Source organism: Oryctolagus cuniculus, chromosome 20 (assembly GCF_051225735.1).
Source record: "Oryctolagus cuniculus isolate XC-2025 breed Fujian yellow rabbit chromosome 20, ASM5122573v1, whole genome shotgun sequence".
NCBI lineage: Eukaryota > Metazoa > Chordata > Mammalia > Lagomorpha > Leporidae > Oryctolagus > Oryctolagus cuniculus.
In genome coordinates, this window is record NC_142886.1 from 21,440,239 (window position 1) to 21,452,517 (window position 12,279).

General features: G+C 40.9%; 2 protein-coding genes across 13 annotated transcripts in view; one reads left to right on the forward strand and one right to left on the reverse strand.

Annotated features, from left to right (window-relative positions):
- Positions 1 to 12,279, forward strand: part of PCNX1 (pecanex 1) — a 188,854-nt gene that overhangs the window by 131,842 nt on the left and 44,733 nt on the right. For all 12 annotated transcript variants that reach the window (XR_007911684.3, XR_016226549.1, XM_051826049.3 and 9 more), the window contains 4 exons: positions 498 to 590; positions 4,442 to 4,592; positions 8,324 to 8,465; positions 9,127 to 9,304. Coding sequence is in view for 10 of the 12 variants with exons in the window: in XM_051826049.3 (XP_051682009.2) it covers positions 498 to 590; positions 4,442 to 4,592; positions 8,324 to 8,465; positions 9,127 to 9,304 (564 nt within the window). In the remaining 2 variants the exon portion in view is untranslated. The remainder of the gene's footprint in view (positions 1 to 497; positions 591 to 4,441; positions 4,593 to 8,323; positions 8,466 to 9,126; positions 9,305 to 12,279) is intronic.
- LOC108175596 (uncharacterized) overlaps positions 1 to 12,279 on the reverse strand; it is a 157,956-nt gene that overhangs the window by 18,813 nt on the left and 126,864 nt on the right. The gene's annotated exons all lie outside the window — the stretch shown is intronic.

The following is a 12,279-nucleotide window of genomic DNA, read 5'->3' on the forward strand; positions in this document are numbered from 1 at the left end:
TGCCTCAAAATATAATGTAGGGGCCGGTGCTGTGGCACCATAGGTTAGTCCTCTGCCTGCAGCTCCTGCATCCCATGTGGGTGCCAGTTCTGATCCCAGCTGCTCTTCTTCCGATCCAGCTCTCTGCTGTGGCCTGGGAAAGCAGTAGAAGATGGCCCAAGTCCTTGGGCCCCTGCACCCATGTAGGAGAGCCGGAGGAAGCCCCTAGCTCCTGGCTGCTTTGGATCTGCGTAGCTCCAACTGTTGCAACCATTTTGGGAGAGTGAACCTGTGGAAGGCAGACTTCTCTCTCTCTGTCTCTCCCTCTCACTGTCTGTAACTCTACGTCTCAAATAAATAAATAAAATCTTTTAAAAAATATAATGTAAATAATTTTTTTCCTGGTTGCAGTTTCCAAGTTAGTAAAGGATATATTATTTCTTAAACTTTGCTGTTTGGAAATAAAGGAAGCACTTTAACAAACATAAAGATTGTCTGATTTTTCCTTTGTGTCTCAGAGCGAGCGCTTGCAGTCTGACCTGGTGGTGTGCATTGTGATTGGTGTGCTGTATTTTGCTATCCATGTGAGCACAGTGTTTACAGCATTGCAGGTAAGCAGTCGTTTTGTTATTTCAATGAGGAAATATTTTTCTTTGGACTCATTTCTGATTTGATGTTTTTCTATAGCACCAAAATATTTGTAGGCGACTTCTTGTCTGGTTTAACATCAGATATTTTCCCAAGATTTATCTGGGTCATGGATCTGGGACTGGCTTATCTGGGTGATGCTGCCACAGGATTTTTGCTGGTTCTGCAGTCCTCTGAGGCTCATTGTTTGCAGGCCCTGTGTTCTGTGCTGAGCTCAGCTCTTTCCCCTGCGGTCCTCACTACAAGCTGCCCGAGTGTCCTCCTGAAATGACAGCTGGTTTCCCCAGAGCAAGTGATCCTAGAGGAAGAGAGCCAGTAACAGGCTCTGACTCTAGTAACCTCATATGGGAAATGACACACAACCATTTCTTCCATCGTCTGTTGATCACATAGACCAACCCTGGTACAGTGTGGGCAGGGAATATACACAGGTGTAAACAGCAGGGGGCCAGGAGCATGTGTGTGGCTATCATGGTGTACCCTTTGGCCTCCATGATTCACAACCCTCCCTCTGCAGAGTGCACTTGCTCCTTCCTGAAACCCCCTTCAAGTTCAGCTGCAAGTCCAAATCTTAGCTACAGTCAGGTTGAGGTGTGGCTGAGGCCCCTCAAGTCTTGTTCCTTAAGTCCAGTTCTGGTCATCTGTTGGCCATGTAATTTCTGTGCTTACAGCTCTCCATTCTTTTTTGTAGATTTATATTTGCAAATGTTATCATTTTTCTTCTCCTGAAAGATTTCCTAGAATATTTCTTCTAGTATGAATGCAAATTCTCTCAACTTCTATATTTTTTAAAGGGTCTTTTTATCACTGGTATTGAAAGATCCTTCAGTAGGTGTAAAATTCTAAGGTGACTTTTTTCCTTCATTACTTAAGATGTCTTCTTGATAGTGCTTTTGATATGAAATCTATTATCTTTATTTTTCTAATTAATTTATTTGAAAAGCAATGATAGGTAAAGATCTCCCATTCACCAGTTTGTTCCCCAAATGTCCACAATAGCTGGGACTGGGCCAGGCCAAAGTCAGAAGCCAGGAACTCAATCTGGGTTCTCACGTGGATGGCAGGGACTCAACTAGTTGAGCCATTACCTGCTGCCTCCCAAGGTGTGCATCAGCAGGAAGCTGGAATTGGGAGTGGAGCCAGAACTTGAACCCAGGTGGTCTGATAGGAGATGGCAGCAGCATCTTAACCACTACACCACATGCCTGCCCCTGCTGTTACCTGTATTTCTCTAGATAAACTTGTTATCTCTCTGCGGCTTATAAGATTTTCTTTCATCACAAGTCGTGCATAATCTGATTATGAGGTTTCCTCGTGTAGTTTTCCTTCTGTTTTTGTGTTGGGATTCATGTTATCTGTGGTTTATAGTTGTTATCAGATTTGGAAAACTTGGCTGTCGTTACTTAAGCTGTTCTGCTGTGTTTCCTTAGGCTTCCCATTCATGCCACTCAGCCTCCTGGGCTTCAGCGGCGTATATATTAGACCTTTGAAAGTGGTCGCACAGGTGCCTTAATGCTTCGTGCATTTTAGTTCCTTTCTACCGTGTTTTAATTTTGGATAGTTTCCATTGATACATCTTTAAATTCACTAATCTTTTTTTCTCTAATGCGAAATCTTCCAATAATCCCACCTAGTGTATTTTTCAATTCAGAATTTATGATTTCATCTTTACACGTTTATCTAGGTCTCCTATGTAATATTTCTCTGCCTCCACCTATCTTTTTGAACACATGTAATTTTCTTCTCTGCTAATTCTAAAATCGCTGTCACGTACAGGTTACTTCTGATGAATGTTTTTTTCATTGTGGGTCATGAGTTTCCTAATTCTTTGCATGCAGTGGTAATGTTTGATTGAGTAACAAGCACTATAAATTTTACTCTATTAGATGTTGCATATGTTTGTATTTCTAGAAATATTCTTGAATTTTTTTCTAGGATATTATTATTAACAGTTTGGTTCTTTCAGTTCTTCCTTTTAAGATTTCTGAGGTGGGATCAGGGCCACATGTAGTATAGAGGCAATATCCCCCACTACTGAGTGCAGTTCCTTGTGGATCTGAGGTCCAGTCTGGCTTGTGGGGACAGACACTCTCCTAGCCCTGTGTAAGTGCTGGATGCTGGGTACTCCTGTCTGATCCCTTCGCATAGTTTGCCTGGCCTTGTGTGGTTTCACTATGTGCATGCACTGAGTGGTATTCCTGTGAATACTTAAGGAAGTGCCACTGGCCATCTCCAGAGTTCTCTCTAGGCAGTTTTCTCTGTGGTACAGCCTCTCTTCTGGTGAGCTGTGTTGCCTTGGTCTCTCCAGACTTTGAGCTCCATCTCCATAGCTGAGGGAGCACTAGCTTTGCCAAGAGCAAAGGCTTAATTATTCAGTTTTATTTATCATTTTTGCTAGTTTTTCTTCTTCAGCATTTTGAACTGTTGATTGTGAACACTTGTAAGCTGAGTAAGGTTAAGTGGGCCTTCAGGGCGCAGAAGAGATGTCCAAGAGGTTCCAGAGTTTCTAAATATATGACTTGCAGTTTGAATGTTTGAAGAAATGATGCTTGAATTCCCTCTTCTGTGAATTTAGTCATACATAAGAATTCGTTCCTAATAATATACCATGCCGAGGCACAAAAATAGAATACCTTCTTTTCTCATTCCATTCTGCTCTTCTCGCAGACTTACAGTTTTACTTAGTTCAGGTTTTATTTTCTGCTAGTTGAAACCATGTAATTCATTGCTCTGAAAGTCACCTAGAATGTTCTTAGGCTAGGAACCAGTATAACTCAGGCCACCCTCATTGCACAAATGAGACACCAAAGAAAATGGTTAACGTATTTTGAAGTATATCTGTATGAACAGCCACTGAGTCTCATGACTGATTTAATGTTAACTGTAGATAAACATTTAGTACTTAGTATCTAAAATGGACTTTGTGAGGCCGACATTGTGGCACAGTGGGTTAAGCCACTGTTCACGGCGTCACATATCAGAGTGCTGGCTGCTCTGCTTCAGATCTGGCTCCCTGCTTAATGTGCTTGGGAGAGCAATGGATGATGGCCCAAGTACTTGGGCCCCTGCCACTCACCTGGGAAATCTAGACAGAGTTCCTTGCTTCTGGCTTCATCTTGGCCCAGCCCAGTCTTTGCAACCATTTTAGAGTGAACCAATAAATAGAAGATCTCTGTCTCTGTCTTTCTCTCTCTCGTGTCCCTCTCTCTTTCCCTCTCTCTCTTTCTCTGTCACTCTGCCTTTTAAATAAATCTAAAAAAAGAAAGTAAAGAAACAGTCACATCAATGGGCAAAACACAGTTTAAAAAAATGAAATTGGGCCCGCGCCACGGCTCACTAGGCTAATCCTCCGCCTAGCGGCGCCGGCACTCCAGGTTCTAGTCCCGGTTGGGGCACCGGATTCTGTCCCGGTTGCCCCTCTTCCAGGCCAGCTTTCTGCTGTGGCCCGGGAGTGCAGTGGAGGATGGCCCAAGTGCTTGGGCCCTGCACCCCGTGGGATACCAGGAGAAGCACCTGGCTCCTGGCTCCTGCCTTTGGATGGGCGCGGTGCGCCGGCCACAGTTCGCCTGCCGCGGGGGCGGCCTTTGGAGGGTGAACCAATGGGAAAAGGAAGACCTTTCTCTCTCTCTCTCTCTCTCTCTCTCTCTCTCTCTCACTGTCCACTCTGCCTGTAAAAAAAAAATTAATAAATAAAAAAATAAAAAAATGAAATTGACTTTCTGTTTGTCATTATCAAATTGAAAACTGAACTGACTGTTTAGTTTTGTGTGTCTCGAATTCACTCCTAATTTCCTCAACTTTATTTTTCTTTCAGCCTGCTCTCAAGTATGTGTTGTATGCATTGGTTGGCTTTGTGGGTTTTGTGACCCATTATGTACTGCCTCAAGTTAGAAAGCAGCTACCATGGCACTGTTTCTCGCACCCTCTGCTGAAGACAGTGGAGTATAATCAGTATGAAGTTCGAAGTAAGTATTTTGTTTATACTCTTCTTAAGACTATGAGGTTTCTTTTTCCTTCCCTTGACTGTGCTGATAGGTGACTCAAGTTAGTTTAGTATCATCGAGTAGCACTTTGGCTTATGTTTCTTGTGTTTAGATTTGAAGCTGTTAATGAATCAGATCTCTCACAGGGTGCTGTAATTTCAGCTGAAGCATCGCCATGTTCCCACAGAATCTAAGGGACATTCACAAAGCTCAGGAGGAATCTGTATTATGGAAAAACTGCATGGATTTCAATTTTTTTTTAAAGACAGATTTATTTATTTGAAAGAGTTACAGAGAGAAGGGGAGACAGAGAGAGATCTTCTGTCTGCTGATTCACTCCTCAGACGGCTGCAGTGGCCAAGGCTGTGCCAGGCTGAAGCCAGGAGCTTTATCTGGATCTTCCACATGGGTGGCAGAGGCCCAGACATTTGAGCTGCCTCCTGCTCCTTTTCCTAAGTCATTACAGGCAACTGGATTGGAAGTGGAGCAGCCGGGACATGAACTGGCACCCATATGGGATGCCAGCTGCTACACTACAATGCTAGCTCCTCAAAAATGTTTTGCATCAAAATAAACCTCTTCGTTCCATTCCCACAGACTTCTGGAAGCACCCTCCTAAGCTTTCCTTCTCGCTTCCAAATCATTCCACAGAGACCTTTCATTGATGGGTCTTTCTGTGTACATCTGTGACTTTTCTTTTTTTACAATTTTTTTAAAATGTATAATGGGATCAAATTTCATGTATTTCATATGTACAGTTTTAAGGACACAATTATACTTCCTACCCTACCCTACCTCACTCCCACGCTCCCTCCTCCTTCCTTATTTTTCTTTAATTTTTACATTGACATACTTCCAGTTTACTTTATCATCATAAGTTTCCTTCACTAAATAATGAATTCAACAAGTAGTAAATAGAAAAACCACTGCTCCTCAAGAATATAGACAAGGTCTATATACAGTAGTCAACTCTCAGGGCTAGTGTTGTGGTGTAGTGGGTTAAGCCTCCTCCTGCAACACCAGTATCCTATATGAGTGCTGGTTCAAGACCTGGCTGCTCCACTTCCAGTCCAGCTCCCTGCTAATGCACCTGGGAAAGCAGTAGAAGATGACAAGTGCTTGGGACTCTGCAAACATGTGGGAGACCTGGAAAAAGTTCCTGACTCCTGGCTTTGGCATGGCCTGCCTGGTCATGGCTGTTGGGGCTATTTGGGGAGTGAACAGCACCATTCCTGAACTTTTTTTTTTTTTTTAAGATTTATCTTATTTATTTGAAAGGAAGAGGTACAGAGGTTGGCAGGGGAGAAAGAGAGAAAGAGAAAGCAATCTTCCATCCACTGATTCACTCCTGAAATGACCCCAATGCCTGGAACTGGGCCAGGCTATTGCCAGGAGCCAGGAACTCCATCTGGGTCTTTCACATGGGTGTCGGGGCTCAAGCGCTTGAGCCATCTTCCACTGCCTTCCCAGGAGCGTTAACAGGGACCTGGATAGGAAGCAGAGCAGACAGGACTTGAACTGGAGCTCATGTGAGATGCTGACTTTGCAGGTGGTGTCTAAACCTTCTGTGCCACAACACTGGCCCCATGATTGTGAAACTATTAGTATCACCTTTATAGATTTGTGTAAGTGATATCAAGTAAATCTCATTTGTATTAGGATCAACAGTTGTCATTAAAAAAATCATTAGTCATTATTGCTTTTTTTAAAAAGATTTTTTTTTTATTTATTTGAAAGGTAAAGTTACAGAGAGGGAAAGGGAGACAGAGAACTTTCATCCATTTCTTCACCCCCCAAATGACTACAGCAGCTGGTGTGCTGGGCCAGACCAAAGCCAGGAGCCTGGAACTCCATCCTGGTCTCTTATGTGGGTAACGGGGGCCCAGATACTTGAGGCATTTTCTGCTGGCTTCCCAAACACATTATCAGGGAATTGGATTGTAAGTGGAGCAGCAGGACTCAAACTGGCAACCTGATATGATTTGCTGGCATTGCAAACAGCAGCTTTACCTACTGTGCCATAATGGCAGGCCTTCCTTTTTGTTTTTTATCTTTTCAAAATAGTTAGTCTGAATTTCTGCAAATTTTGAATGAGTACAAATTTTTTGACTTACTAAAGTATTAAATAATAACAAAGTGATTTTCTTTCCCTCCTGATTTAACAGCTGAAGGAAAAAAATTTTCTTTGAGAACGTCCTAAAGCCAGGTGATACTGTTTTTAGTTAACCAAAGAACTGCATTTTAAATCCTTCAGCTTATCCTACGCACTTTCCCCAGTGAAGTGTTAGAAAAATATTGGCAATGAAAAATAACTCTCTTGAAGTATGAATTCATATCATATGTTTTCATAGCTTCTCGGAGGTATTTTATCTTCAATGTGTATGTGTAGATAGCTTAGCATTTTAAAAACAGATGATGGGTACAGGCATTGTGCTACCCTGCATTAATCCTCAGCTTGGAGCACCCATGACCCATGTCAGAGTGCCTGGGTTGAGTTCCAGCTACTTTGTGCTTCTGATCCAACTTCCTGCTGATGCTCCAGGAGGCAGCAGCTGATGGCCCAGTGCTTTCGTTCCCGCCATCCACATGGGAGACCTGGAAGGCGTTCCTGACTCCTGGCCTGGGCCTGGCATAGCCCCAGCAGTTGGGGGCATTTGGGGTATGAACCAGTGGATAGAAGATCTCCTTTCCTCTGTCTGTCCCTCTCTTTCTGTTGTTCTACCTTTCAAAATAAGTAAATTTTTTAAAAAAGGAAACAAAATCCAGATAATACATCATTTATTTATTTTTGAAAGGAGGGAAGGCCGCTAATCCTCAGTAATCTTTTCTCCACACATTATAGGCATACATGAGAAAATGTTACACCTGAAAACAGGTTTCTGTGTGGGTGTTTGGCCTTGTAGTTAGGATGCCTGCATCCCACATTGGAGTGTTTGGGTTTGACTCCCGGCTCCACTCTGATTCCAGCTCTCTGCTGATGTTCCTCCTGGGAGGCAGTGATAATGGTGCAAGTAGCACTGCTGCCCACATGGAGACGTAGATTTTCTGGCCCAATCGTGGCCACTCATGGGCATTTGGGGACTGAACTGGAAGATGAGAGCTCTGTTTCTGTCTCTCTGCCTCTGAAATAAAATAAGTAAACAAACTGAGGTTTCAAGAATTAAGGTTTAAAATGAAATTCATCTAAATGTGAGTCATGTGTAAGTTGCAAATTTGTGTCTCAGAGTTCATGTAAATTGACAGTTGATTAAGGTATTGGATTTTCTCCTTTAAAAAAAAGTCATTTATTTGAAAAGCAGAGTTAGAGAGAGGAGGAGAGACAGAGAAAGAGATCTTCTATCTGCTGGTTCAATCCTCAAGTGGCCTTAGTAGCCAGAGCTGGGCTGGTCCAAAGCCAGGAGCCAGGTGCTTCTTCCGAGTCTCCCATGTGGGTACAGGTGCCAAGTACCTCTGCTGCTTTCCCAGGCGCATTAGCAGGGAGCTGTTTTGGAAGTGGAACAGCCGGGACTCCAACTGGTGCCCATATGGGATGCCCATGTCGCAGGCAGCTTCTTTACCCACTACACCACAACACCAGCCCTGGATTTCTTAACATTTTTAAATTTATGACTTAGAGCTAAATTTACATCGTAAGACTTTCCTTTCTCATCACATTGCCTTACTGCTTTATACGTTAGATGACATGTGATCTTCCTGACTTATTTTACTGTTAGATGCAGCTACTATGATGTGGTTTGAGAAACTTCATGTGTGGCTTCTTTTTGTGGAGAAGAATATCATCTATCCCTTGATTGTTCTCAATGAACTGAGTAGCAGTGCAGAGACAATTGCTAGTCCAAAAAAACTGGATACAGAGTAAGTACAGTAGTCCCCTAATCTAAAGAGACTATTATAAGCAATACCAGAAGTTATTGATCAAGTATCAGGTACTCACTGAATGTATTTTTGTTACAGAACACTGTTGAGCTAAAAAATGTAGGTGAAGTTTTGTCTTCTATCTCACTTTTTTGAACATGCATCTGTTTGTGGCATATTAACTACTACAGACACTCATTGCTAGCTGATATTTTAGAGAGGATATTTATTAAAGAAGGCTTATTTTTAATATTAGAAAGCAAGTTTTGGAGGTGACCATATTTGTAAATTATACAAGTGGCTAGTTGTCCACAGGGTCATCCTGTAAGCTCACTAAAATAGATTTATGTTGTTGAATAAGCATTGTTCTTTCATGCACTGGACACAGTGTATGTGAAAATGATAGAAATGTTTAGAAACAAAATTCCAATAGTCAGAATTCCAATACTGTTTTTTTAACATGCTTACTTGTATGGAGGATAAGAATCCTAATACATACTATTAAAAGAGAATGTTTTACTAGTCAGTTCCTTTCAGGATTTGATGTACTTAGCTATATAATCATTTGTAGAAGTTTAAATTTGACTTCTGTATTGTAAGCCTGGTGAATTAAGCGATGATTTGGCCATGTGTTGCTCAGCTGTGCTTTCTCTCTGGCTAGACTCGGTGCTTTGATGATCACCATCGCCGGCTTGAAGTTGCTGCGCGCGTCCTTCAGCAGCCCCACGTACCAGTACGTCACAGTCATCTTCACTGTGCTCTTCTTCAAGTTTGACTACGAAGCTTTTTCAGAGACCATGCTGTTGGATCTCTTCTTCATGTCCATACTCTTCAACAAGGTAGTTTTTCATTGAGTGGAGCATTCCTATGTGGAAAAACTATTTTTCTGTGTGACCTACTATCTAATGAAGGTTTTGTGTACGTTGCATTTCATGAGTTTTGTTTTAAGTAAGCAATATCTCTTTGCAATCAACCAGTATTTAGGAGCATTAGAATCCCTAAACCAGAGGTAGGGAATGTCCAGCCCACAGGCCATGTAAGACCTGTGAAATCATTTGATCTGGCCCTGCCAGGCAATCACAGATGAGACTCTAAATTCAGTAAATCTAGAGCAAAGCAATTTATAAGTTGGTAATTGTGTATGGCCTGTAGATAATGTTACAAATATCCAAATGGCCATTGTCTGAAAAAAGATTCCCTGACTCCTGCCCTCAACGAGGTCAGCCACTGTGATTCATGAGCTTCTCTCATTGCTATAGACGGGAGGGTAAGGTTAACTTGTATAGAGCAGCTTGAGAAACGTTAAGTTTTTAAATACTTCTCTCAGAGCTTCCAAAAGGGGGCGTGGTTTTGAATAGGTTTTAGAAGTAACAGTGGTAATAATGGAATTGGGTTCTGTGCTGCTGGATACCTGGAGGAGCAAATTGCAGCTGAAGATAATAACTTGATAGCTGAATGAAGACGTGGGACAGCCAGAGATTAGATGGATGAGAATTACGTTGAAGACCCTGAAGTCTGCAGAATTCTTCTAAAATCAAGTATTCACCTGTAGCATAAGAGTAGATGTTCTCAGGTCCTTTTCTGATGAGGTGATAAAACCTGGGTCTTCTGTCTCCCAATCCAAGGATCTTTTCACCAAACCATACTATTTTTTACACTGAAGTATGTTGTACTGGTGTATTATTTATACATAGTGATTAGATTTTATGTTAACACCACATATAAAAGACTTTGACCTATGTTATCTCATTTGATAAGAGAGCTAAAGCACCAAAACACATTAAAAGTTCAATTTAAAAAAAGTGAGCTTTGTCAGCCATGTTGGAATAATTTGGAGAAGAGAGAGCCTAAAAGTATAGACGAGAGCTTTAGGGATAGGATAATAATTCAGATGTGATATACAGGACTAACCTAGGATGGGAATGGTAACAATGCAAAATCTTTAATCTGACCAAGGTTTCAGTGGTAGTCAATTTTAGTATTGTAATCATTTCTAAAATATTTTGGTATTATATTTGTTAGACCACTAACTTACATATATTTTATCATTTACTACTTCATGTAGTGAGTCTGATTATTAACCAAAGAAAGAAGCCAGGAAGTTAACCAGAGAATTGCTTGTATAAAGAAGCATGTGGTTTCTCATCAAATTTAAATATTTAGATTGAAAATTACATTGCATCTTACACTGGTTAGAACAAAGTAGAAGTTGCAGTAAAATATAAACTGAACAATCTTCCAAACATTCATTAGTTGTGACACCTAACGCTGCATTGATTTGGATTTTGTTAGTACTTATTTTAAATATTTGTTTATTTTCATCCACTTGAAGGGTAGACTAACAGGGAGATAAAGAGAGAGATGCTTCCAACTGCTGATTTACTCCCCAGGTGCCCAGAACAGCTGGGCTGGGCTAGACCAAAGCCAGGAACCCTGACCTCTGTTTGACCACCGGCCTCCTATGTGGGTAACCAGGGCCCAAGCACTTGAGCCATTCTCTGCTACCTCCTAGGCTGCACTAGCAGGAAGCTGGGGCAGAAGTGGAGTAGCCAGGACTTGAACTGGCATTCCAGTATGAGACGCAGATATCCCAAATGGAAGCTTAATGTTTTGCACCACAATAACCACTCTTAATACTTTCATCGGCTAACAATTTTTGGGAAGCATAGCATTTTCCAGAACTGTTCTAGATGTTTAGGTTACATCAATGAGCAAAACAGTGAAAGTTCGGCCTTTAAGGAATTTGCATGTTATGTTCAATAGATAAGACTTAACTATGATAATAGGCAGGTAGTATTCAAAGGATACACACTTTTTTTATTCTGAGATATTACTGTAAGGTACACCATTGATTTGATAACCTTTTAAGAAAAAATTAAATGTACTCAAAAGTGTTACTATCCTCATGCCACTTAACCATGTAATTACATATCCGATTTTTCCTTTAGTGTTACAGTCAAAATTTGAGCACAATCAGTTTCTTTAGAATCTGAAGAATTTTCCAGGTCACAGTAAAGAGTTGAAGTGGTGTCATGATGGTGTCCAGGCTGCTGCTTCTTGCTGTGGTCCTGCGTACATTCGTGCTAAGCATTGCCCACAGAGCTTTGAGTCAAGTCCTGGAACAGGAATGTTCATCTGCATTTTCTAATTGGTTGAGTTGTGATTTTTTAAATTGAAATTTAAATATAATAAACTAAATCAGCTAAAATATTTTAAGAGATAAATTGTTTGTTATCTAATCATGGCATAGAATTAGTCAAAACATCTTGCATTAATGTGATCTGTTGAGAGTTGGCCTTGAAATGCCCGTCATTCAGCCAGTCTTGCACAAACAGAGGCAACAAGTTTCATCCTTGAAGACATAGCTATCAACCATAACAGAGTCAGATTTAAATAAGATTAAAATGCGTGTTGTGTTTTTGTTGGCAACCATTGAGGTTATTAATATATGCTTGTTACTGTTACATATAACTAAATTCCTATTCAAGCAGGCAGTAACAGCTGTGTTATAACTTCTGATACGGAATTCCTTTTGACTGCACTTAAAGCATACTGTTTTCACACCAGTAAAGTCTGGCAAAAATGTATCTTTAGGATAAAATGAACATGTGTATTACTTAAGCTTTACAAACATCTAGATTTTCTTTCTGGGACAATTGTTACGCTGCTTCTCACCTTTTATTGTTAATGCTTGCAAATAGTAGTAATGCATATATGCCAGTAGAGGGCATAGGATTTCTTTCTTTTTTTCTTTTCTTTTTTTTAGACAAATGAACTCTATGAGTTAGCTTTCTTTAGTTGTAAATAGTATATT